The sequence below is a fragment of the Prionailurus viverrinus genome, chromosome A3 (genome assembly GCF_022837055.1).
Source record: "Prionailurus viverrinus isolate Anna chromosome A3, UM_Priviv_1.0, whole genome shotgun sequence".
Taxonomy (NCBI): Eukaryota; Metazoa; Chordata; class Mammalia; order Carnivora; family Felidae; genus Prionailurus; species Prionailurus viverrinus.
The window spans coordinates 48,514,816-48,540,015 of record NC_062563.1 but is presented as its reverse complement, the minus strand read 5'-3'; the positions used below and the strand labels follow the sequence as shown (position 1 = coordinate 48,540,015).

General features: G+C 45.0%; 2 protein-coding genes across 3 annotated transcripts; one reads left to right on the top strand and one right to left on the bottom strand.

The window, feature by feature from the left end:
• Nucleotides 1-210: 210 nt before the first annotated feature.
• Nucleotides 211-3,537, top strand: LOC125162683 (cystatin-9-like). The gene is made up of 3 exons (XM_047853975.1): nucleotides 211-507; nucleotides 2,248-2,367; nucleotides 3,252-3,537. The coding sequence occupies exons 1-3, from the start codon at nucleotides 268-270 to the stop codon at nucleotides 3,342-3,344; spliced, it is 453 nt and encodes a 150-aa protein (XP_047709931.1). The 5' UTR covers nucleotides 211-267; the 3' UTR covers nucleotides 3,345-3,537.
• An 8,252-nt stretch (nucleotides 3,538-11,789) lies between these two features.
• Nucleotides 11,790-24,742, bottom strand: LOC125162440 (cystatin-13-like). 2 transcript variants are annotated; one of them, XM_047853469.1, is made up of 4 exons: nucleotides 24,534-24,742; nucleotides 21,677-22,011; nucleotides 15,956-16,069; nucleotides 11,790-11,965 (listed from the first exon to the last, which is right to left on the bottom strand). In XM_047853469.1, the coding sequence occupies exons 2-4, from the start codon at nucleotides 21,902-21,904 to the stop codon at nucleotides 11,882-11,884; spliced, it is 426 nt and encodes a 141-aa protein (XP_047709425.1). In that variant the 5' UTR covers nucleotides 21,905-22,011; nucleotides 24,534-24,742; the 3' UTR covers nucleotides 11,790-11,881. The 2 variants fall into 2 exon arrangements, with proteins under 2 accessions (XP_047709425.1, XP_047709427.1); XM_047853471.1 differs by having other exon boundaries at nucleotides 21,677-22,008.
• Between the last annotated feature and the right edge of the window lie 458 nt (nucleotides 24,743-25,200).

Below are 25,200 nucleotides of genomic sequence, written 5' to 3'. Positions count from 1 at the left end.
TGAGGGAGAGGTTGTCTGGAAATCAGCTACAGGGGACCCCTCCCTCTCATTGCTGGTTCTTTCCAAACCACCCTGCCTGAGCTTGCCCCTGTCTCTAGACAGGAGGCAATTATGCAGCTTGGGATGGGGGAGTCAGGGTGACATGTGGGAAGGGACAGGGTATAATAGCAGAGAGGAGATCCAGAGGGAGGAGTTGTTCTGAAGCTGATATACTGGACCAATTCCCAAGGAGGCTCAGTGGGAGCCTGAGCTAGAAGGACAAAGGCCATGGGTGTCCAAGTATCTGTAGTCATTCCAAACTGGTGGTGCCGGTGGGCTCTGCCCTGGGCCATGCTGCTGCTTCTCTTAGGTTCTGAGTTCCTGGAAGAAGTAGAGAGTGAAGATGAAAAACCTACAATGAGCTACTTACTTGCAACTGTGGAGTATGCCATACATATATTCAACCTGCAGAGCAACGATACAAATGCCTACAGGCTGGTGCGCATCTTAAAGCCCAGGAGAGAGCAGGTATGTACCACATCTTCTGGCCTAATTACCTGCACTTGCTATGAAGTCAGTATCAGAGGTGCAGTCAGGGGTCCTATCTAGGGATATTGTTCACCATCTGAAGTCCGTAATACAGCAAAAATACAAACACCACAGTTAGTTACAGTTTTATGAAAGAAACAATTTAAAAATGCAAACACCCAGCTCAATGTATACCACATGTAAGATGTTTTCCTCTTCATCATTTTTAGAAGTTACTTATTGATGATAAAAATATGGACTATGGAATGGTAGTCCTATGAAATGATCCTGAGTAAGGCAAAGACCAAGACAGAAAGGAGGAGAAGGAGACAGATTGAGAAATGCAGAGGAGACATAATGAAGAAATATTCTAAGAAAACATATGCAAACAGGAACAGAGAACAGACACCAAGAGAGGTGGGAGTGGGGATGGAGGATCCAGGGAGAAAGGATTCTTCCTCATCCAGAGCAGCCACTGTGACCTCAGGGCCTCTTCTCTGCACTCCTCCCGTACTCTTCCTAGACCATGGTTCTCAATCCTGGAGTACTGTTCTTATAATGGAGAGTCTACAGAATGCAGCCAAGAATGCCATTTTCACAGGGGCTCTAACAGGAACAAGTCTGGTTGTGTGTGTATGAAGGGGTTTGGGGTGTGTAAGTGTGGGTGTGAGTGTCTCAGTGAATTTGAATGCAAGTGTATATGTGTGTTAGTATTAATTTTTGAGTGAGTGTGTGACTTTTTGTGTGTGTAGGTATGAGTGTGAGTGAGTGTGGGTTAGTGTGTAGTATGTCTGTGAGTGTGAGCATACAGCAAGTGTGTGTAAGTATGTATGTCTGTGAGAGAATTGTGTGTGCACATTGGGAGCCCAGGACCTTCCTCTCTCTCCCTCTGGACCTCTGCCCTGAGAGCCTGAGGGAAGGGCAGTGGGAGCTCCACCCTGCATGAGCTCCACCCTCTGCAGACACTGCAATGCCAGCTTCCAGCTGGGTCTGCCACCCAAGCTCTCTCAGGCTGGGCTCTCTCTACTGTGGGTTTCCTAGATCTGCACTTGCACTCAGTTTGGGTGTTGGGGGAAATGGAAGGTGGAGTGGGGAGTATGGGATGGAATGAAGCATAATAGAGTGGAGAAGAGATAAAAAAAATTCAGAATGTACTTTGTATTAGAACAAGAGGTATCCAGAAGCCATGTTCATGTGCGCGCGCGTGTGTGTGTGTGTTATGTGTGTGTGTGTGTGTGTGCTCACACATGTGTGTGTACATGTGAGTGTTCCGGCAGCATTGCAGGGCATTTTCCTATTGTCAGGCAGGTGACAGGTATGACAATGGGGCTGTAGATGCACCTCCCACTCTGGGGCTGTTACTCAGCAAACTCTTACAGAGACAACACCCTGCCAGGCCCTGGGCACCTGTGCCCCAGGGGTGCTGTTGTAGCTTTAGAAGCATGCTGGACGTCAGGCTCAGTCTCCTTGGGGTATTTGGGGACATGGGGCAGTGGGTGTGATGTATTAATGCTGAATGACTCAGCTGGCATTTCCCCCTGGTCTGAATATCAACCACAGGCCTCTTTGCTCTGAATTCCCCAAGCTTGGCCTTACCCCCAGCAAGCTGACCCAGCCCCAAAGGCAGCTCCTTAGTGGAGGAGTGTTTGAGGCTGTCTCTACACTGCATGGATCTACAGTAGCAGTTGCTCAAGGGTACCATGAGGTGGGTTCTCATGTTAATGTCCATGTCTGTAACAGTTCAAGGAGGACAGCACATTGGCATTCTCTTTTGAGCTTCAGCTTAGAAGAACAAGATGTGGGAAATTTGATGAAGACATTGACAACTGTCCCTTTCAAGCAAGTTCAGAGAAGAACAATGTAAGATACACAGCAGGTCCTTTGGGTTACACAGTTGAGGATGCAGCATGGAGCTGAGGAGAGGTGGTGAAGATGACAGTGCCATTCCTTGAGACACAGAGGAGTGAGGGAGCTGCAGGCCTTGTCACACCCATGGCTGGTGCTGCAGTTGGAGCCAGCTGGGAAAGCCAGCCCCAAGATCCACTTGTAGGTCCATAGCCAATCTGGGAACTGATTCTGAATGCTCACCCCATGCTAGCTGCCTGTCCCCAAAGCCACAGTGGTATCAGATTGCTCCTGGTCACGAGGATTCAGGTCTCCTGGAAAGGCCATAGGATATCCCTTCTCTGGTCTTTATTGACCTCCTTTTTCTAAATAATTCAGGGGGAGCATATTGAGATGGGCAACATGACCTTTGCCAAAATGGCTTTCTCAGGTCCCACTGAGAAAAGAATCAATGGGATGGGGATTGAGTAGGGGCCCATGACCCTCCTTCCCATGCCTTGACCAGGTTCCACTGACTTATCAGCTGCTGCTCCAGGGGAAATGATCAAGGTGAACCCCAGCTCTGGGATATACCTCACCTGGAGTGATGGGCTCTTCTGAGCTAGCACCCCCTGGGAGAGAGCACCCCAATGCTCTACTAAGGGTCTGGGTTACACTGGGTCAGCCTAAAGGTCCCTTGGAGACCACTGGCCTAAAGATGAGAAAATGACACAGGAGTCCCTGAGATCAGGACAAGGGCCCAGGTCCAGAACAGGCAAGGGGATGCACCTGAGGGCCACAGCCTGCCCCCCAGCTGCTCATCCTGTGATGTGTGATTGGGATGTGTGCTGTGTTTAATGTTGAAGCTACTATTTCTAACCACTCTCCACTCACCTTCCATCCCTGTGCTTGACCCTCAGATCATCACCTGCTTTTTCACCATCGCCAGTGAGCCCTGGTTAACACTGTTTGAACTCTGGAATAAGACCTGCTTGGATGGCTTCCACAAATGAGACTCCAGCCCATCTGGCTCTGGCTGCTCTCCTCTGGGACACCAGTGTTGTCCTGTGGGTGGCCTTTCAGTGGTTGAGTAGGTCCAAGTTTTGTTCTCTTTATTTGTAAATATCTGGTATCTCCTATTGGGGCATTGTGAAAATTCCTCATTACTTCATATAGAAAAATCATTAAACATGAGCATTCCAAGAAGCTTTGTGTGGCATGGTTCCAGAAGGATGGGACAAGCAAGTGAAGAAATCCTCCAGCAGGGAAACATCATAGTCCCAAGTGTGTGAGTTCTCTTCCCTCTAGGACCTCTGCTTTAGTAAGTCATTAGTCTTATTATCATTCTCTCATTGCTTTTAAAGTTCCATAGAGAATGTGAACACATATTACAATGTTGTCTTTCAGTGAGACTGTATCTACACACACACAGGCAAGGATCGGATTCTGTCCGTAAGGCCATGGATGCCTCCCACCCCGACACAGATTTTCCTCTAGTGCCAGTGCAGCTGGTGACCCCAGGACCTGACACTCCATACTCCACATCAATATCTTCCTCTACCCCTAGCTTTGGTTAGCAAGGCTTTCTCTGTACCAGTGGCACTTCATCAGCAGAGGACACACATCTCAGTGGGGAAAGATAAAGACTATGGACACACTTCACCCCCAGGAAAAGCTTCAGTGGGGAAGGGCTTAGGGTCCCAACCTCAGACTGGCAGCCAGAGATGAGAACCACAGAGTTCTCACACACTTCAGCAGGACAAAACTCGTGGCTGCTCAGTGACTCATAAAACAGCCACATTAACTTTCTCCCTCCTCTGCCTCCCTTCCTCTCTGTGTCCCCCGTCATCACTTCCTAAATGCACTACTTGCCCCAGAAAGTCTTCGTTGCAGGGTCTCCCTGGGGACTTACAGCAGACATGTATGCTAGACGTCTTCAGGGCTCATCCTCTACAGAGACCTGGATGGACCCCCCAGGAATGTATGATTCTAGGCTGAGCCACAGGGAGCCACTGCAGCATCCACAGAGGCTGGAGCTCATGCAGGGTGGAGCTCCTACTGCCCTTCCCTCTGGCCCTCAGGGCAGAGGTCCAGAGAGAGATAGAGGAAAGTCCTGGGCCCCCAATGTGCACACACAAACTCATTCACAGACATACACACTCACACACGCTGCAGTGCCAGCTCCCGGCTGGGTCTGCCACCCAAGCTCTCTCAGGCTGCACCTCTGCTGTGGGTTTCCCAGATCTGCACTTGCACTGAGTTTGGGTATTGTGGAAAATGGAAGGTGGAGGGAGGGTATGGGATGGAATGAAGCAGAATAGAGTGGAGAGGAGTAGAGAGAATTCCAGCAGCACTTTGTAATAAGACAAGAAGCATCCAGAAGCCATGTTCATGTGTAGGTGTGTGCACGCCTACATGGAAGTGTTCCATCAGCACTGCAGGGCCTTTTCCTATTGTTTGGCAGGTGGCAGGTGTGACAATGGGGCTGTATATGAGTCTCCCACTCTGGGACTGATGTTACTCAACAAACTCTACAGAGCCAACACCCACCTGGACACTGGGCACTGGGCACCTGTGCCCCAGGAGTGCTGCTGCAGCTTCAGAAGCATGCTGGATGTCAGGCCGGGTCTCCCAGGGGCATCTAGGGACTTGGAGCTCCAGGGTGTGATGTATTAATGGTGTATGACTCAGCTGGCATCTCCCCCTGGCCTGAATACCAATCACAGGCCTCTTTGCTGTGAATTCCCCAAGCTTGGCCTTACCCCCAGCAAGCTGACCCAGCCCCAGAGGCAGCTCCCTAGTGGGGGAGTGTTTGATCTCTCCCTACACTACATGGATCTACACTAGCAGCTGCTCAACAGAACCATGGTGGGTTGGCATCTAATGTCTCCATGTACCACAGATAGAAAAGAGCCTGGCCTTCTCCATGTAGTTGGAGCTTTGCAGAACCGAATGTGGGAAATTTGATGATGACACTGACAACTGTCCCTTCCAAGAAAGCCCAGAGCTGAACAATGTAAGACACACAGAAGGCCCCTTGTGTTACATAGCTAAGGTTACAGCTTGGGGCAGAGGGGGAGGGGGAGTAGATAACAGTGCCATTCCTTGGGACACACAGGAGTGAGGGAGAAACCGGCCCTGTCACACCCATGGCTGGTGCTGCAGTAGGAATGAGCCAGGCAGGCCAGGCCCAGGGTCCACTGGTAGGCCCCTAGCCAATGTCATAAGTGACTCTGTCCACTCACCTCATTCTAGCACCTGTCCCATGGGCCATAGTGGGGTCAGGTTCCTCCTGGCCACAAGGGCCCATGTCTCCTGGGGCTGAGACAGGAAGTCCTTTCTCTGAGCTTTATCTATCTCCCTTTCCTGCCTTCAGGAGAGGGGCACGTCAGGATGGGCTACATCGCCTGGCCTGTTGTGGCTATTTCTGAGGTTCTCTTGTCTCTGCTGAGTGCATGATGGTGTGAGGGTTGAGGAGAATCCCACACTCCTCCCTCCCATGACCTGACTTGCATCCCACTGATCTATCAGCTGCTGCTACAGGGGAAAAGTTCAAGGTGAACCCCAGCTCGGGGACATGACCACCTGGTACGAGGGGCTACTCTGACATAGCATCCCCTGGGAGAGAGCACCCTAATGCTCTACTAGGGGCCTGGGTCACACTGCATCCACCTGAGTGTTCCCCTGGAGTCCACTTGCCTAAGGATGAGAACATGGTACAGGAGCCCTTGAGGTCAGGACAAGGCCCCAGGCACAAAACAGACAGGGCTCAGGCAGAGATGCACCTGAGGTCCACAGTCTGCATCCCCAGCTGCTCACCTCAGGAGGTGTGGTTGGGATGTGTGCTGTGTTGAGAGCTAGAGCCTCTGTTTTCCACCACTCTCCATTCACCTTCCACCTGTGCTTGATCCCTCAGACTTTCAACGGCTTCTTCACCATTGCCACTATACCCTGGGAAACCACCTTCAAACTCCTGTACAATGTTTGCTTCGAGGGCTTCCATTGAGTGCTGCTATACCCTGCCTGACTCTGGCTGTTCTGGATCCAGTTGCTCCTTATAGGTGTCTCTTCAGTGGCTGTGCAACACCAGCTCTGTTTGTTTTCTAGCAAGTGCCTGGGTCTCACTTCCAGCCATTATGGAAATTCCTCATTGTCCATTTTTTTTCATATAGAATAGATCATTAAAAATCAGCATTTCAAGAAGCTTTGTGTGTCAGGGTTACAGAAGGAGGGGATGAGCAAGTGAAGGAATCATCCAGCAGGGAAACCTCATGGTCCCAAGTGTGTGAGTTTTCTTCCCTCTAGGACCTCTGGGCCAGTTCCAGGTGGCACAATCTAGAAGCACAAGTGCTTCTGAGCTGCTGTTCTGGGCTCATGGGGGATGAACTACATCTCCAGATGTGCAATGACCATGACCCTGAAGGCAACCCAAAGTAAAATATGAACCCAGACAGGCCCTTGGCCCTCAGGACAAATGTGGCACCTGTCTCATGAATCTTCTAGAAGAAAATTTGGCAAACTTTTGTCCTTTGAGGGTCCAATGGTCTTGTTCTCAACTCCCCAGTGTTGCCTTGAAAGTACCATAGACATAAGCAGCCAACTTCAGCTCAGGTCATATCTCGCAGTCCGTGAGTTTGAGCCCCGCGTCGGGCTCTGTGCTGACAGCTCAGAGCCTGGAGCCTGTTTCAGATTCTGTGTCTCCCTCTCTCTGACCCTCCCCCGTTCATGCTCTGTCTCTCTCTGTCTCAAAAATAAATAAACGTTAAAAAAAATTTAAAACGAAAGTACCATAGACAATATGAACACAAATAAGGGTGTTGTATTCCAGTCAGACTGTATTTACACACAGGCAGGGGCCACATTTGGTTCTCAAACTGTGGCAGCACCCCCTAACCAGTCATCCCTTCAGTGCCCATGGAGTTGGACTACCCGGTGGCTGACATTCCCTGCTTCACCCCAATGTCCTTGTCTCCCTCAATTTCTGCTCAGGGCTTCTTCTGTGCAAGTGGCACTCCAGAAGCAGAGCAGGCACACCTCAGTGGGGAGAAGTAAGGCAACATTCCATCCCCAGATGGGGCTGTAGTGTGGAAGAGCCCATTGTCCCAGCCTCAGAGAGGCTGTCAGAGTCAAGATCCACAGGGTATCACACTCTCCTGCAGGACAAAACCCATGGCTGCTCAGTGACCCATAACAACAGCCACATTGACTTCTCCCTCCTCTGCCTCCCTTTTTTTGTGTGTGTGCCCTTGTGATCATCTCCCAAATGAATTATCTACATCCTCCAGTCTGCCTCACAGGGTCTCACTGGGGATTCAGCAGACATGTGGTATTAGATGTCTTCAGGGCTTATCCTCCATAGAGACCTGGATGGGCTTCCCATTATTCCAGACAGAGACAGGGGAGAGCCTGGCAGTGGGCATCCTTGCTGCTGGCTGAGCATCACTCAGCATGGACACAACTGTGCTCTTGTCCCACAGCACCCCCACCTAGTCCCAGACTTGAGTAGATTTTTCTGAAGATCCTCCCACCCACCACCCTCCTGCCTGCTCCCACATTGGTCTGTTCTGAGTTGTGCCTCAATCCACAGAGGGAAGCATAAAGGGGCCTCTTTATCCACTGTGATCCCAACATATTTTCCACAGTCAATTCCACTAATTCTACTGAAGTACCATCAGGTGGCTCTAGGAGACAGTCTCCTGTGGTGGGAATGGGACAGGTAACTGTCCAGGCCCTTTGTGAGCTCATCCCACCTCCTGGAACTGGGGGAGTGGAGCCAACAAGGTAAGGCATCAAGTTGTGGCTCCTGGCAGGGTCTCACTAAATTTTGTACCAGATCACATTTGTGGGGCTTCATTAATCGTTCCGCCCCTCCTCCTCCCATGAGAATCTACAGAGACTAGGGATTTTCTCACAGTTTCTACTGTGCCCAAGGCCCTTGAGGGTGAGTACATGTTTCAGGTGTTCCAGCTTTGTAATAAGTGTAGGACTGAGAGACCAGTTCTTGTGGGAAGACCCCTCTCCCTTACCCCGTCCATCCTTATTGGTTTGGGGTGGTCCTGCCTGCTTCTTTTCCAGAGTCTGTGTGTTAAAGGCACAGGGAAATGGGTTTCTGCATACTCACTGTTGCCATGAGGTAGGTCCTTAGGCAAAGCCCTGCCAGAGGCAGAGACAGAGGCAGCAAATTGCTAGAAACATAATTCAGCTGCCTGGCCAGGTCTCAATTCCCAGAAAGGAAAAGAGGCCCAGTCCATGGCTTAGTCTCAGGAGGGCTCCTTCTTCTCCTGAAACGTGAGTCAAGTGTTGACTCCACCACCCTAGCTGTTGGTTGACCTGTCAGCCTCAGTCTCTGGGTCAAGACCTGAAGCCTTGAAAATAGCTGTACTGGCTATCAAATGCTCTTCACATATTAATAGTGTTCTGCTCTGTGGCCACTTCACCAACTTCCAGGGGACATTGACACTTTCCTCAACTTTTCCAGGGTGTCAGGGTCATGATATAGCCTCAAGTAAATACAGGACTGAACACAAAGTAACCACAAAGTGGAAAGCTTGAGGAGGACTTGGAGGATGCCCAGGCTTCTCCCATTGGGTCCAGAAGGATAAGGGGGTTGGAACCTGGGGGAGGGGGAGCTGGCAGGTGATGTACATGAGAATATATCCCAGCAGCCTGCAGTCCTTGCCATACGCGTGAGCCTTAGCATGACTCTGTACATTCCAGATATCTACTCCAGTCCCTGATGCTGACACCCCTCAGATCTCAATACCTTACATGGGATTCAGACATGGGTTTCTCCCTGGCCCTTGTCTAGCCCAGGAAAGGAGCATGTCCTGCTTCGAGGTACATTTTTGACTCTCTTTTTTTCAAAATTTCTCATGATCAAAGGGAAAACGAGGACATGGTAGCAAAGTCAATGCTTCTGGGTTCCATGTGTCTTCTAAAGAGCACAATTTCCAGAGAAGTGTGAGAGAAGGATGCAATTTCTCTTTGGCAGCTGCCCCCCCACACACACACCAGTGGCCCAGGCTTAGCCTTAATGAGCCTTCGAATAATGGAAGGGAATGAGCCAATATTCAGACACTCAAGTGTCTCAGAGCCTATACATCCACACATTCCAGTTCTCTTCATGCTCACATATACCCCTGCCAACTGTCGAAATAAAAACTCATAAATCTCAGTCAATGTAACTGTCTTGATCCTGATTCTTCATTCTTACTAACTCAGTGCATCAGAAGGGCCCAGGTAGTTTTGGAGAGTTAAACCCAAAGCAGTATCCCACTAATACTATCCAGATGACTTGGCTGTGGTTAGTACAGTCTGATTTGCCCCAGATATTTCAGGTATTATGGATAAGATGCAAACAATTAGTCCAGGGTGTGTGAATGTGTTAGGTCTTTCCATGTGTGGAACCTCATTGTCAGGGCTAGGGGAGAAAGTTATGTGCCAGGGGCTGCTCATGGGAACAAGTGGGGCCAGCTAACTCCAGTTATAGAGCAAGAGAGAAAGTGTGCTGGCAGTTCAGGCTGTGCACCCACAGTGGTTGGGGGCTTAAGTGCAGAGGTGGGCAGAGAAGTACAAGATATAGGTGCTGCAGGTATAGGGATCCTCATCCCAAGGTAGGGGGAGCAATGAGACCCACTCTGACTGTGTCCCCAGAGCTCCATGACCATGTGGAGGAGGATGGAGGCCAGGGTGTGCCTTCCCCAGGACATCACTGCTGGCTGAGGTGAGAAGGTGCAAACTGTGTCCTGTTGCCTGGCTTCCCCCAGACATAGCTCAGGTGGTCCCACGCTGTCCCTCACAGTGGATCTGAACTCCACTATGAGGTTGTTTCCTCCAGAATCTGACCTTAAGACAGAAATTCAAGTGCAAGTTGTTTACTTGGAGGTAATTATAGAAAATACCAGAAGACAATAGGGAAGTAGGAATGGGAAGCAGCATACAACAGTGAGCAGATTAACAATGTGGGGAACTAGGGCTTTTGTCTTTTCACCTCTCGGAGACTGGATAGAATATGCCTCAGTGTTTTCTTCCAGGGGTACAAAGGCTGAGGCATTCCCTCCACAGCACTCCAGCCACTTCCCACAGGTGGAGAGAAAGCCTTCAGACAAAGAGGCTCAGTGTGGGTAGTGTTTACCTGTCAGCCAGGTGGCCTCTGATCTTCACTATCTCTCATATGTCTAAGATGACATGTGTCATCTAAGTAGCTCCGGTGCTACTACTGGCTGGCCTTCACCTGCACATTAGTCCTGCAGTTTCCACATCCAGGTTTCAGAAAGTGCCTCTTTCTGGTCATGTTAACTATCTTCATTATCTTAGCCCACATCTACATACACACACACATACACACACACACACTTGTGCACAAACACACACACAGTGGTAGCCAACCTCCAACATGGCCTCCACTGATCCTCATCTCCTGGTCTCACACCCTTGTAGAGTCCCCCCAACACTGAACCAGAACTAATCTGAGTGGCAAATAGTACAAGGAAGAGGTGATGGTATGTGACATCTGAAGCTGGATCACAAAGGGCTCAATGCCCTTTGGCTTCCATCTTGGTCTCTCAGAACATTCTATCTGGAGGAAGCCATATGAAGCACATAGCAGCCCTGTGGAGAGACTGACATGGAAGAGAACAGAGATCTCCTGTCAATGGCCAACGTCAACTTGTAGTCATGAGTGTGAGCCACCTGAGAAGTGGATTCTCCAGAGCCAAATTAACCCTCATGTGAGGGCAGTGTAGTCAATGACTGAGTGTAGATACTCACTCACTCAAGAGAGACAGTGACACCTGGAAAGACCCCACCAAGTCTCCCTCAGATCCCTGACCCACCGACACCCTGAGAGACTTAAATTTCTTAAGCCACTAGGGGCAGGGTGATTAGACACGCAGCATTAGATAACTAACACATAAAACTGTGCACACACACATACACAAAACAGCTTACTATCCATGAAACATCAATCCCCTTGCATTTTTTCTGCTTCACGTCAAAACCAAAAGTACATTGCAAATCTAAAAATGACCCAACTATCTTCCAGTTGGATTGGTTGTCTAAAACTGTTTCTAAACCATTGGATTGTATCTTCCCTGGAGTCCTAGGCAGGGAGATTTTTGTGGAAATCCATGGAAGGAATACTCCCAAATAAGTCAGACCCTCCGACCTTGATGAAATAACACACGAGCTCAAAACAGTTGAGCTTAGTTAGTTCTCCAGAAACAGCTGTCCTCCAGTTATTTCTCCAGAAACAACTGTCAGTTAAAAGTAATTTGTCCTCAGAGTTCAATGAGATATTGGAAACAGGTTCATACGTTCTTCCGTTTATTGGTAGCAGATTGTCCTGCTAGTAGATGACAGAGTCAATTAGAACAGGCTGATCAATACTGTAAAAGGGCATTATGTTCTCAGTGTCAGCCCCTAAAGAGTAGATAAAAAAAGCAAAAAAGTCACAAAAATGAAGTCAATGGGTCAGTTTATTTAAATGTTTTGCAAGTGTCTTTGCTTCTTTAAAATGGAAGTGAGAGCAGCTGAATATGCTAGAAGATAATTAGACCTCTTTGCATTGTTTCTTCAGCATAGTGAACTCAAATTTCCAAGGTTTGGTTGCAACAATAAAGGTGCAATAAAACATCTAAAAAAGACAAAAAGAATAATCAGCTTATAATAAAGAAAAATAAAAAGCAAACAAATAAACATATGTTTCTATTTCCAGGTATCAGGATTTGGCTTCAGGGTGGCTAAAGGCTGCCTGAGCCAGTCATGCCTCCACAGTCTCTGGAACTGTTGAACCTGAGGCCATCTGGGAGAGGAGCCAGCCTCATTCACCAGGATGGACCACTGCCAATTCATCTCCATGTGATCTGAAGCCATCACGGATGTCTGAGCCATCATGGATAGCTGGACCCCAGAATAGCTGGACCCCAGAAACTGATTATTCTCAGAAATCCTCATCTCCAGATCTGTTGCTCATCTAGCCACCCTGACTTCCCTGCAGTCCACTGAGACTCCATGTTGCATGGAAAGCCCAGTGAATCCTACCCAGAAGCTACAACCCAACAAGAATAGTATAGAGTCCTGTATCCCTTGGTGAGGCTGGTCAAAATCAGGCCAGAGATGAGAAGCAAAGACTGCAGCCAGGGAGCTAAGGGGACACACAGAGCTCTTCCCAGGGCCTGCAGAATGAGCAGAATTTCAGGTTCCTGGTGTGGGATGAGTTCAACTAAAATATTTATTCAGTTAGAATAAAAATATAAACTAGGAATGCCTCCACTATATCAATGGAAACATGAATGGCAACATCCAATATAATTGAAGTTATATAAGATAAAAATACTAATATACAAGTACTGATAAAAAGTCAGCTTGAGGAATAAAATAGGACCAAGCTACCAGCAATGCAGACAGACCATTGGAGAACTAAGGCCAGTCCAGGGATGCATCCCAGCTAGAGTGGCATCTGGGATGGGTTCGGCTGGTTCCCAGCAGTGGTAGAAAGGGGAGAGAGTGGATTTATCAGAGAGTTAACTAATTGCTTAATTTCTGGATCAGCCAAAGTAGACAGGAAACAATCAGAAAGAAGAGAAATTGAAAAACAAAATATCAGGATCAATTCTAGAGGACATCTAAACAATGTATATCAAAAATCTTTAAGAAGCGAAAAATTACTAAATGAGTAGTTCAACTTCCAGGAACTTTACCTGCATGGAAACAATAACCAGATATACATTCAAATAGAAATAAAGGATATTGATTAAAGCACTGTTCATAACAGCTAAAAATTAGGAAAACTTAACCAATTCTCAGTAATTGGCTTAGAAAAATGTGTAAAACCATTAAATGAAATCACAGTTTCACTATATGATGCTCTCACATAATTTTACAGTTTTAGAAATTCTTAGAACTTATTATTAAGTGAAAATCTAGATTATAATACAGTAGAGAGTATGATCCCAACTACACAAAATACAAACATAAAATATAGGAAAGTTAATATAAATAACAATATATTGACAGTGGTAAACTCTACATGAGTATTTATAGTTGATTTTAAGTAATTTAATACTTTTGAAGGTTCCAAATTTTCTACATGAAATGAATCAGGCCAATAGCTATTTAAAATCATATCAAGTTTTAAATTTATATTCCAAAGAGCTCAGATGTTTGCCTTTTCTTCATTTCTAAATCCCAACAAATAATTGAAGGAAGTGTTTAGGTCAAATCTATAAGAGTTCTATGAAATGACAAAGGACCCTGTGCAAGGACAGAGACAGAGAGGATTCTCCATGTGATAAGAAGTGTATGCAATCAAGGTGATGAAGTCTTCTGAGCAGCAGAAGCTCCATGTAGAGGATGAGATCATAAGAGGAAACCAAGAAAGCAAACTGTCTCTAAACCCCACAAGACTTGAAGTCATCCTCAATTCTTCTCTCACTCTCCATGGCCAATCCATCAGAAATTCGAACCAAGCCTTTCACAGACATCCAGAACCCAGTACCTCTAGCATCCTAACCAACATCACAGACTCTTACTGATCTTGCTGTCTCCATCCCTGCCCCCATGCTGGCTCTTCTCCATGTGTCTCTCCATGTCTGCACTCCTATTTCTACCTGGCATGTCTCGAAAGCCCAATGACTTTTATGGGCTGTGTCAATGGGCACCTTTACCCTATGACCTCTACTGTCTGTGCCAAGGGTGCCTTTGCCCTCCAAGAGCTATGTCAGTGGGCACTCTTGCCCTCTGACCTATATAGACCACATCAATGGGCACCCTCTGGCTTCCAGTTGAGTTCAGCCAAGGAGAGACAGAGGCAGGAAGTGGGAGGCATGAAGAGTTGAGGTCAGAGGGTTCCAATGGGTTGGCTGTGGTTCCTGACAGGGACCCACAGATTGCTCCAGAAAAAAAAAAGATATTAAAAAGAAAATCTTAATGATTACTAGGGATATTAAAACATCTCAACCTTACTAGAAATCAGGGAGTGACAATGTGAAAAGGTGACAAGATCACCTTTCTCATACATCAGAATGAAAACATTTAAGACTCAACCCCAAGTGCTGAGGGAACATGAACAACAACACACACCACTGATGAAAGGTATGCTGGTTCAGCCACTTTGGAGAGTAAAACAGGTTGTAAGTCACATGTGGTAGCCCACGAACGCTTAAGCTGTGGCAGAATGGTGGCCCCACTCCCGAGCCCCCCCTGCCCTGGGGGAAAGTCCCAAACCTGCTCAGTCAGCACCTGTCTCAACAGTCACTGCTTCACTTGTTAAAAGTGAAAATTTAAGGGGCGCCTGGGTGGCGCAGTCGGTTAAGCGTCCGACTTCAGCCAGGTCACGATCTCGCGGTCTGGGAGTTCGAGCCCCACGTCGGGCTCTGGGCTTGATGGCTCAGAGCCTGGAGCCTGTTTCCGATTCTGTGTCTCCCTCTCTCTCTGCCCCTCCCCCATTCGTGCTCTGTCTCTCTCTGTCCCAAAAATAAATAAATGTTGAAAAATAAATAAATAAAATGCTATAAAAAAAAAAAAAAGTGAAAATTTAAGACAACCACAGGTATGTAAAATAGCAAGATAGTTACATACAATGTAATACAGTCATATAAGAGCTTAATATGCACTAATACAAATAATTTTAGCCAATTTCTATATATATTAAATGACCCAAGAAATCATTTGGCATAAATAATATTAGATTGTACTAACATAACAAATCTCAAAACATATTGTTGAGTGGGGAAAAAAAAGAACAAGAGAAAGTTCCAAAATTTGTGTACCTTTTGAAAAATACGCAAAACTCTACATACACAGATTAAATATTTAAAAAAAAAAACTGGTTAAGAACACCTCTCTCTCTCTCTCTCTCTCTCTCTCTCTCTGCCTCTGTCCTGTTCACACTTTCTCTATTTCTCAAAATAAATAAATAAACTTTAAAAACCTTAAAAAATAAAAATATTACTTAATTGAAAAGAAGTTCTAATAATTTATAATAATAGCCAACTTTCTAGATGTAGCCATTGACTTGCATTTGGTATTCATTAGAATACCTACTATTCATTGGAATATGAAGATGTGTTTTATTTGCACATTTGGGCAATTTTCAGGAACCACTAATCTGCCATTATTTTTGCTTAGCCATGTGTCATGCCAGCTTTAAGTATATACTAAATAGGTGTCTTCTGTGAAGACACAGAAATATACATACTTGTATATGCAGCTTCAACTATGAAAAAGAAAAAATGGATCTTCTATGAAAAGATAACCAAAACAAATTTGAAAAAAGTGAAAAGGAAAGTTACATCTGTCCACCTGAACCTAGCCCAGCTTGCACAATAGTGAGAAATAATGAACAGGTGTTGCTTTAAGCCACTAGGTGTCTATATGTGTGCTGGTGGGGTTAGGGGAAGGTGGTATCAGCAAAAAAAAAACAAAACAAAAAACAAACAAACAAACAAACACCAATAAAAATGATAGAAACAATCTCTGTGTCTACAATCTGGCCATCCTGGATCCTGAATATGATCAGAATATGGTTTAGAAAGGAAACTAGAAAATCAAAGCAGGATTGGTCCTATTGATGTTCTCAGTCTGGTACACAGACCTAAGGACTGCCCCCACTTGAGGCATATACCTTTTGCATTTGGGGGTCCTGTTGTAATAAGCAGTTTTCATTTTCTCCTGAAATTTTCTTGCACATTGTTCGGGCAATTTTGACTTCAAGAAAGTAATCCAAACTCTCTGTGACCTGTCAAGGAGCAATTTAAAAATTAGAGATCATAAACGAATACATGATATCAACTGTCATCTCTGATAAACGAGTATGTCGTTGACTACTTACAGCTAAAACTGTCTCCCTGTCTGCCTCCCTCCTACAGTTTCCTTGCCAGAAACTTTGGGATAATTGGAGGGGCAGGGGTTCTTCCCTTGATCCCTCTCCTTCTGTCTGTTTCTCATCATGATGTTGAATGTTAAATAATGACAACTGTCCCCAAGATAAGGCAAGAAAACTATCCCCCCAAAAATGCTTTCCCCAGAAAGGTAATGGTTTGCTTATTGGAGCCAGGTAAATAAACAGCAGAGTTAAAATATCTTCATACTTAATAGATATTGGGGGAAGAAGACAAGACATCCCAGAACTCAAATTTACCTGGAGGGTATTGCTTCTCTCTCTAGCTTCTCTCCTCGGTACTTTTAGCAATCCCTTGTGATACACTCTCCTAAGTCCCTGACTTCAGGTCCTCTTCTTTACCTATGCAGAACCCCCCACCAGCCCTTGTATTCCAGAGGGACCCATGGGGAAATTGAAATGCACAATGGCAAATGGAGACTTTCATTATTTAAAAGTGAGAACAAGGTAAGATTTTACAAGACTTAAGGGAGAGAAAGTATTAAAGAGAATGACTAAGTTAAACAGAATAATTGACCCTAGAAGAATCAGAGACAATTCAGAAAATACAGTAAGCATTTTGGACATTCAAAAAAAGTTGCCCAGACATTAAAACAAAATGGTTGTGGTGGAAAGAATTCTAAGTATGGTTCTTGAATATCATATATACTTTACATTTTTTCAGTTATGTATATATGTGTATATAAAATGTTTGTAAGGACAGAGCCAACTGCCCTCAGGAAATGATGAGTCAGAAATTGAGTCTTCATTTCCATTTTTTAACTCAGCAACATCCAAACATACTCCTAGAGTTTATTTTTATGATGGGATAACAAGTTTCTTAATGTCAATACAATCAGCTTTTGGGACTGGATCGATCTTTGTGGTGGGGGCTGTCCTGGGAACTGTAGGGTGCTTAGCAGCATCCCTGGTCTCTGCCCACTAGATGTCAGCAGCAGCCCCCTCTGGTTGTGATGACCAAAGATGCCTCTAGATATTGCCAAAAATTCCCTACCAAGCAAAATCCACGCCCATTTAAGAAACACTGCTTTATATCTGAGTAATACTTCCAAGTTAAAATTATCATAAAAACAAACTGCTCTGAATCATACTCAATAGCCACCAACCGACCACCAGCCCTATCTTGACCCCTGATTGCCCAGAAAAGGGAGGGGAATGGGGGTCCTGGCTGCTGAGGCAGCCCTGCCATAGACAGGCCCTCTGACCCTCCGGCTACGGTGTCCCACTACTCACACTTCATTCATATCACTTAATCAGTAACATGTGCTCATTCCTAGCAGATATCCTGGGTTTAAATCTTGGCTTTTCTACATACTAGCTGTGTGTCCCTGAGCAAATTACTAAACACTTCAGTGCCTGTTTCCTCTTTAAAGTGCAAGAAAGTAGTTTCTATGTAATGAGTTGTGAGATTTGAATGAGCATATGAAAAGCAACCAGGCCCCAGGGATGCTGGGTGGTTAAGTTTCTGACTCTCTGGCTAAAACAAACAAATCAGGAGACTATAGATGCTGGAGAGGATGTGGATAAATGAGAACCCTCTTGCACTGTTGGTGGGAATGCAAACTGGTGCAGCCACTCCGGAAAACAGTGTGGAGATTCCTCAAAAAATTAAAAATAGATCTACCCTATGACCCAGCAATAGCACTGCTAGGAACTTACCTAAGGAATACAGGAGTGCTGATGCATAGGGGCACTTGTACCCCAATATTTATAGCAGCACTTTCAACAATAGCCAAGTTATGGAAAGAGCCTAAATGTCCATCAGCTGACGAATGGATAAAGAAATTGTGGTTTATATACACAATGGAATACTACTTGGCAATGAGAAAGAATGAAATATGGCCATTTGTAGCAACAGGGATGGAACTGGAGAGTGTTATGCTAAGTGAAATAAGTCATACAGAGAAAGACAGATATTATATGTCTTCACTCTTATGTGGATCCTGAGAAACTTAACAGAAGACCATGGGCGAGGGGAAGGAAAAATAAAGTTACAGAGGGAGAGAGCCAAACCATAAGAGACTCTTAAAAACTGAGAATAAACTGAGGGTTGATGAGGAGTGGGAGGGAGAGGAGGGTGGGTGATGGGCATTGAGGAGGGCATCTGTTGGGAGGAGCACTGGGTGTTGTAAGGAAACCAATTTGACATTAAATTTCATATTAAAAAAAGGCTTCTGACTCGATTTTGGCTTAGGTCATGATCTCGTGGTTATTAATATGGAACCCCACATTGGTCTTGGCAGTGACAGAAAAGAGCCTGCTTGGGATTTTCTCTCTCCCTCTCTGTCTCTCTCTCTCTCTCTTAAAATAAACTTTAAAACAAAATAGAGAAAGAAAAGGAAAAGCAACCAGAGTTGACCCTTGAACAACGTGGGGGTTACAGGCACAGTCAAAAATCCAAGTGGAAATTTTGACTCCTCAATAACTTAACTACTAATAGAAGACTTAACAATAACATAAACAATCAATTAACACATATTTTGTATGTCGTATATATTCTATACTGTATCCTTGCAATAAAGTAAGCTAGAGTAAACAAAATTTTATTTAAAAAAGTCATAAGGAAGAGAAAATATATTTACAGTACTGCACTGTATTTCTTGAAACAAATTAGCATATAATTGGACCCATGGTGCTCATTTTTACCATCATTCACCTCGCACAAAATCTACAGCAGAGCCTTAGTCAACTGTGAACTAGAGCAAGTGGTTGCAAACTTCTTCTTTAAGAACTGGAGGGTGAATATTTTAGGCTCAGAACACACAGTCTTCTCATTGCAGTGCAAAAGTAGCCTTAGACAGCACTCAAATAATTCAGGTGACAATGCTCAATAAAACTTTATTTATAGACACAGAAATTTAAATTTTATGTAATTTTCATATCACAAAATACTATTTTTATTTCTTATAACCATTCTTAGTTCATGGGGCATACAAAATAAGCAGCAAGCCAGACTTGCCTGGAGGCTATAATTGTCTAACTCCTGATATAGATCTTTGTACGTTTAAGTTAAATCATCCAGTAAAATAAAGCTCTTTTCTTTATATAGAACCTGTGTGTGTGTGTTACTAAGTTTAATCTGAATTATCACCAAGCACTTTTCTTTTTGCTTTTTTTTTTTTTGTTTAACATTTATTTATTTATGAGAGACAGAGAGAGAGAGAGAGAGCAAGTGGGGGAGGGGGAGGGAGAGAGGGAGACAGAATCTGAAGCAGGCTCCAGGCTCTGAGCTGTCAGCACAAAGCCCAGTGAGGGGCTCGAACTGACAAATTGTGAGATCATGACCTGAGGTGAAGTCAGACACTTAACTAACTGAGCCACCCAGGTGCTCCAAGGAATTTCAAATACCTCTGTTCTAGCCTCTTTTTGAATCCGTTTCAACCTGATTCTTTTGAATTCTTACCTGCATTCAAGAGTTACCATGAGCTGAGAAATAAAATGTACATTCATGGGGAAAAAAATAGCACACAGTACAAAATAATTTATAATTTGGAGGACATGAGAATTTGCAGTATATTTGATTAAATACCTGCCTGTAAAGCAGAACCATTTATTTGTGGAAGTGAAAAAGCACAAAGAGAAGTCCATGAAAGTATAGTTTTGGACAAGGTGGGAACTTCATTAAGGACAGGCACTAACCATAAATGAGACCCAAAGACAATTGATATTTATGAGGCTTTACTTTGGCCACCCAGTGGTGAGGGAGAGAGTCAAAGTCTGTGTGTGTGTTGAGGATGGACAAGGGGTCAAATGTCCCAGCCTCATAGAGGATGAAGCTGCCAAATGAGCTTTCTCTCCTGACCCTGTTAAGAAAAGAGTAACCTGAGTAGGTTCCTGGTGACCTGGAGGGATGTACAGCAAAGGTTAGAAGGAAGAGGGGCAAGAGGGGACAGAGCTAGCGAAAGAGGAAGAAAAGCAAAAAATGCATCCCTGTACTACATGTCACTTTGATGTTGCAGGGTAGCCCCCATGCCCCATTAGCCACTCTCTCTTCCCTTTCTTAAAGTCCAGCCAGACTGGCTGAACCCCCTTTCCTTCTGTGTGCCTACTGATTATTCTCTGGGGTTTCCCCAAACCACAGTCCAATCATCGTTCTCAGGAGACAGCATTGGTACTCTCTTCTATGATACAGTCCATATTCCAATTCCTCCAACTAGTCCAATAACATCTTTTATATGTTTTTTTTTAATTATTCAAGAGATAAGACAAGACCACACATTGAATTTAGTTGTCCTGTTTCTTACATCTCCTTTAATCAAGCAGTTTTCCTGCTTTTTCTCCTTGTCTTTCATGACACTGATATTTTTAAGAGGTCTTACATAATGCTCTATAATATGGATTTGTCTAACTGTTCCTTCGTATTACCTTCAGGGGATGGATTTTTTTTCTCCCAAGATTTTATTTAAGTTCAAGTTAGTTAACATATAGTGTAGTATTGGCTTCAGGAGTAGAATTTAGTGATTCATCACTTACATATAACACCCAGTGCTTATCACAACATCACTCCTTAATCCCCATCACCTGTTTAGCCTGTACCCCCACCCATATCCCCTCTAGCAACCCTCAGTTTGTTCTCTATAGTTAAGAGTCTCTTATGGTTTGCCTCCCTCTCTGTCTTTATTTTGTTTGTTTTGTTTTATTTATTTTATTTTATTTTATTTTATTTTATTTTGTTTTGTTTTGTTTTTCCTTCTCTTCTTTCAGGGGATGGATTTTAGACAAGAACACCATAGAAAGATAAGGTTGTGTCCTTTCCATGACTTCACATCAGGGACACATGATGTCAATTTGTCCCAGTGTTGGTGATGAGCATTGGGTGAGCCAGGCATTCACCAGATTTCCTAATTGTAAGGGTATATTTTCCCTTTTATAATTAATGAAAGAATCCCTCCAGCAATTTGTCCTCCACACTGTCCCACCAAGTGGATGTAGGATTCATTGATGATGTTTGCCTGAAGTAGTTGTTGCCATTATGATTTGCTACTTACATAGTCTTTTACATCTAGAGGTAGGCATTTTCCTGTAAAGAAGAGCCTTCCCTTCTCTGTCCTGGTTCCTTTTTTTCAGCAAAAGCTGGACGTGCACTTTCTTTGCTTTTTCACTGTTACAATCCATGCCTGTAATTACTCATTTTGATGATACCAGCCCAAACTATCCCAAACTGGGCCCTTCAAGAGCCCTTCTTGGGTTCTCACCTATGCTTTCTGATATGACTATAATCAATTCTGTTATTTTAATGGATATTTTATGTTTCATCCTGGAATAATAAAGGATGAATCCTAATTAATTTTCCTCCAAAAAACCCTAAAATAAAATTAATATATATTTGGCCAAAGACATTTCTCAGCTCTTTTCCACTCCCTGGTCTCTGTGGCCCTCCGTGGATAATGGTACCCCCATGACTGCATCTTGGAGAGAAAGAGCAAGAAGAAAATGCTCACTAACCTGCTCCTGGGATTTCAGGACCTTCACCACCTTGTAGCTGTACTTGTCTTTGCTGATCTTATTAAATTCTTTCATGGCAAACCACAGTGCTTGTTGCACATAGACGTAGGTTTCAGGGATGTCTTGGAATTTCCTCACCACTTTTGGCCTGCCCCAGGCATGAACACTTCCGGATACAAGGGCCACAGTGGCCACCAGGAGCAGCAGGCTCTGGCAGAGTCTGCCCATGGCACCTCAGCCAAGGGGGCACACGCCTTGTTCCTTTTTTCCTTCCAGGGCTGGACTGGGCTGGGCTGGCCCTGCTGCTTCTGCACCCCTAGATCTTCCTGGCACTGCTAGGAGTGAAAGAGGGATAACTTCTGTTATCTTTGTGTCTTCTGGGCTTCTCTTTCTCCTTTCCCAAAGAGAAGAGGAGTGAGAAATCACAATCACAATTCAGAGCATTTTCCCATTTTGGCTGTTTCTTTTTGGAAGGATGCATGCCTCCATGCACTCACAACCTTTCCCTTCCCTACCAGGAGATTCCTGCCTCCTTGTCTGTGAGGTCCCAACACATACACTGCAGGTGCCTGCCTGTATCAGGTTTCTATGCACAGAATGGGATAAGGACCTGCAACAGACACACTGCCACAGGGAGAACATTGGTCTCAAAACTCATCTTATTATTTCCTCTCCAGGAGCATGTATGAAAATCCTCAGCCAGAGCCTTTGTCCTGCCTCAAAAGTACCCCCTGCATCTCCCCTGTTTCCAGTCAGGCTCACTATCAATCACACTGAGATCTATTTATGGAGTATTATTGAGTCGTGCCAGGCCTCATAATAAGGATGTCACATGTTTCTCTTATTTAATCATCCCCTTTCGGGCCACATAACGAGTAGCCCCTTTTTACACAGGAAGAAAGTGGGACTCACAGAGAGTTCAAGTAAATGCCTCAGGCTGCTTGACTGAGTGTCATAACTTTTGCCTGCCTGACACATACCTTCATACTTACCTCAGTCTAACAGATGAGAATGTGTAGATCACAGCTTGTAGTGTAAATTTGTTTTTGAGGAGATTCCATTCTACTACAGAAGGTGAATCAGGATGTAGTTTGTGAGACAGAGGCACAACAGTTAATGTGTTAAATATAGGTAATGAAGAAACAAATCGCTTGAGAGATGTAGGGGTCAAGATCAGACCACCTCAAAACGAGCCACTTTAGCATGAAGATTATTTTGATTTAAAAAACAATCAAAACCAGGGCTCCCAGGTGGCTCCAACTCTTGATTTTGGCTCCAGTCATGATCTCATGGTTTATGATCAAGCCCCATGTTAGGCTTCACGCTGACAGTGCAGAGCCTGCTTAGGATTCTCTCTCTCCCTCTCTCTTTCTCTCCCTCTCTCTCTGCCCTTTCCCTGCTTGAGCTCTCTCTCTCTCTCTAGCTCTCTCTCTCTCTCTCTCTCTCTCAAAATAAATAAATAAACTTTACTTTTTTATTTTTTATTTTATTAATGTTTATTAATTTTTGAGAGAGAGAGAGCACTAGAGGGGGAGAGGCGAAGCAAGAGAGAGACACAGAATCTGAAGCAGGCTCCAGGCTCTGAGCTTTCAGCACAGAGCCCAATGTGGGGCTCAAACCCATAAACTGTGAGATCATGACCTGAGCCAAAGTTGGACGCTTAACCCACTGAGCCACCCAGGTACCCCTAAATAAATAAACTTTAAAAAACTAAAAATTAAAAGTAAAAAACAATCAAAATCTAGTAGATTCAGGAAAAGTTCTTTACTTCCTTCCCTCCCTCAATTGCCCAAAAAGAATTTAGAGGGCCTGCTCCAGAAAGAGAGCTACCACCACAAACAACTATATTATGCTGTGAACAAGGTATGGTAGATAGGAAGGAACCTAGCAAGGCCTGTTGGATCAAAGCCCTCTCTGTGTTCCATTGTTTCTGTGGGCCCAACAAAGATTTGTTTACCAAACATCTATTCTTTTTCATTCTTCCTGAGGATTACATCCCTTCCCCTTGAAGTTCCAGACCCTGCCCCTTTTTCCTTAATTCAGAATCACATCCATACCTCAGTTTGCCTGTCTTTGGAATTTCCATATCTGTGTGGGTTCCCCATGTATATGAAATTAAATTTTATTTTTCTCCTGTCAATTTGTTGCATGTCAATTTGGTTCTTAGTCTGGTTAGAAGAATCTTGAAGGAGACAGGAAATTTTTCCTCCCCCAGCAGAGACAAAGGCAGAATACATAAGTTGTGTTCATCACAGACAAGCAGTAAGTACATCTTGCCTAAGCTGAACAAGGAATGTGATGGCAGAACGAAAAGACACCTGATATCCATCAGACACTAACTACACATGAGTTCCATGGAACACAGAATATTTATGATGTCTTATGTCAACCACACAACAATGATGCTATCCTGGCTCCATGTGTCCTCACCCTAGGAACCACCAACCAAATCCTCAGGATGTCTGGCTGTGACAGGCAGACCTGCCTGTGTGTCTCCTCAGTGCCAGGGTGTGCTTCTGACCTGCTGTGCAACTTTGATCAAACCCCCACTGTGGACACCATAACCCCATCAGTGGGGAGCCTGAGGCAGCAAAGAGTTGCCCAAGGTCCTGGCAAGATGGCCTTTCCATCTCCCCTGCTTGCTTCCATATGTGGAGTGTGTTAATCTGCTCCCTTTCCTTTCCTAGCCTTTCACCTGATGGTTTGCACTGACTTGATACACATGGGACTTGCTCAAGCAGCTAACTTTGGCCTATAAGTTTCTCTGCTCCATGATATCTGAATGAATTGCCCGGGGAACACTTGGAGGCCACCCAGGCATCACAGTCCTTCCCCACCAGCTACACCCCAGATGTACCTTAGAACCAAGCTCTTCACCACTTTCTTGCTTGCTGAGGCTTAAACTGGCTGTCCTCACCCACAGGTGGTATCTTTCTCCTTCCTGAGGACTTGAGCTCTAAGCAGCTCCCTTCGTGAGCCACTCTCCAGCCCCAACACATTCAGTTCATGCCCCTGGTCAGGGTGTCAGACCTGAGCTCAAGGGTGCTTCTGCCCTCTGGTTGCACTCCCTGGTCAGGTGGTCACATCTATGACCCCTTTGTGAGGTAAGCCCAGCCCCTCTGATGCTGTTCAAGTGTGGGGCACTTCTGATTGGTCGCTCAGGTCGCCCACAAGGTCAGTAAGAGCCACCAGTATCTGCCCCTAGTGCAGAAATCTTGCCTGTTCCATACCTCCTTGCTTTCTAAATTCCTGGGCTTTGGAATTGACCCCTTGGGAATTAAAGCACCTCCATGGCCATTTCTGTCAGGCTTCTGTTATATGACTCCATAGTCCTAGAGGCAGGATGAGGCACCACACTGCCAGTCTCAGGGAATCTGGGACCAAGAGGCCCTTGAGGAGGTGGTGCCTATGGCTTGCCAGGAGCTGCCCCAAAAACACCAAGTAGAAGGCATCATTTGGCAATGGCAGTGCTCACATAACATACCTCTAGAGGATGAACAAATGAGCAGACCCATTAGCTATAT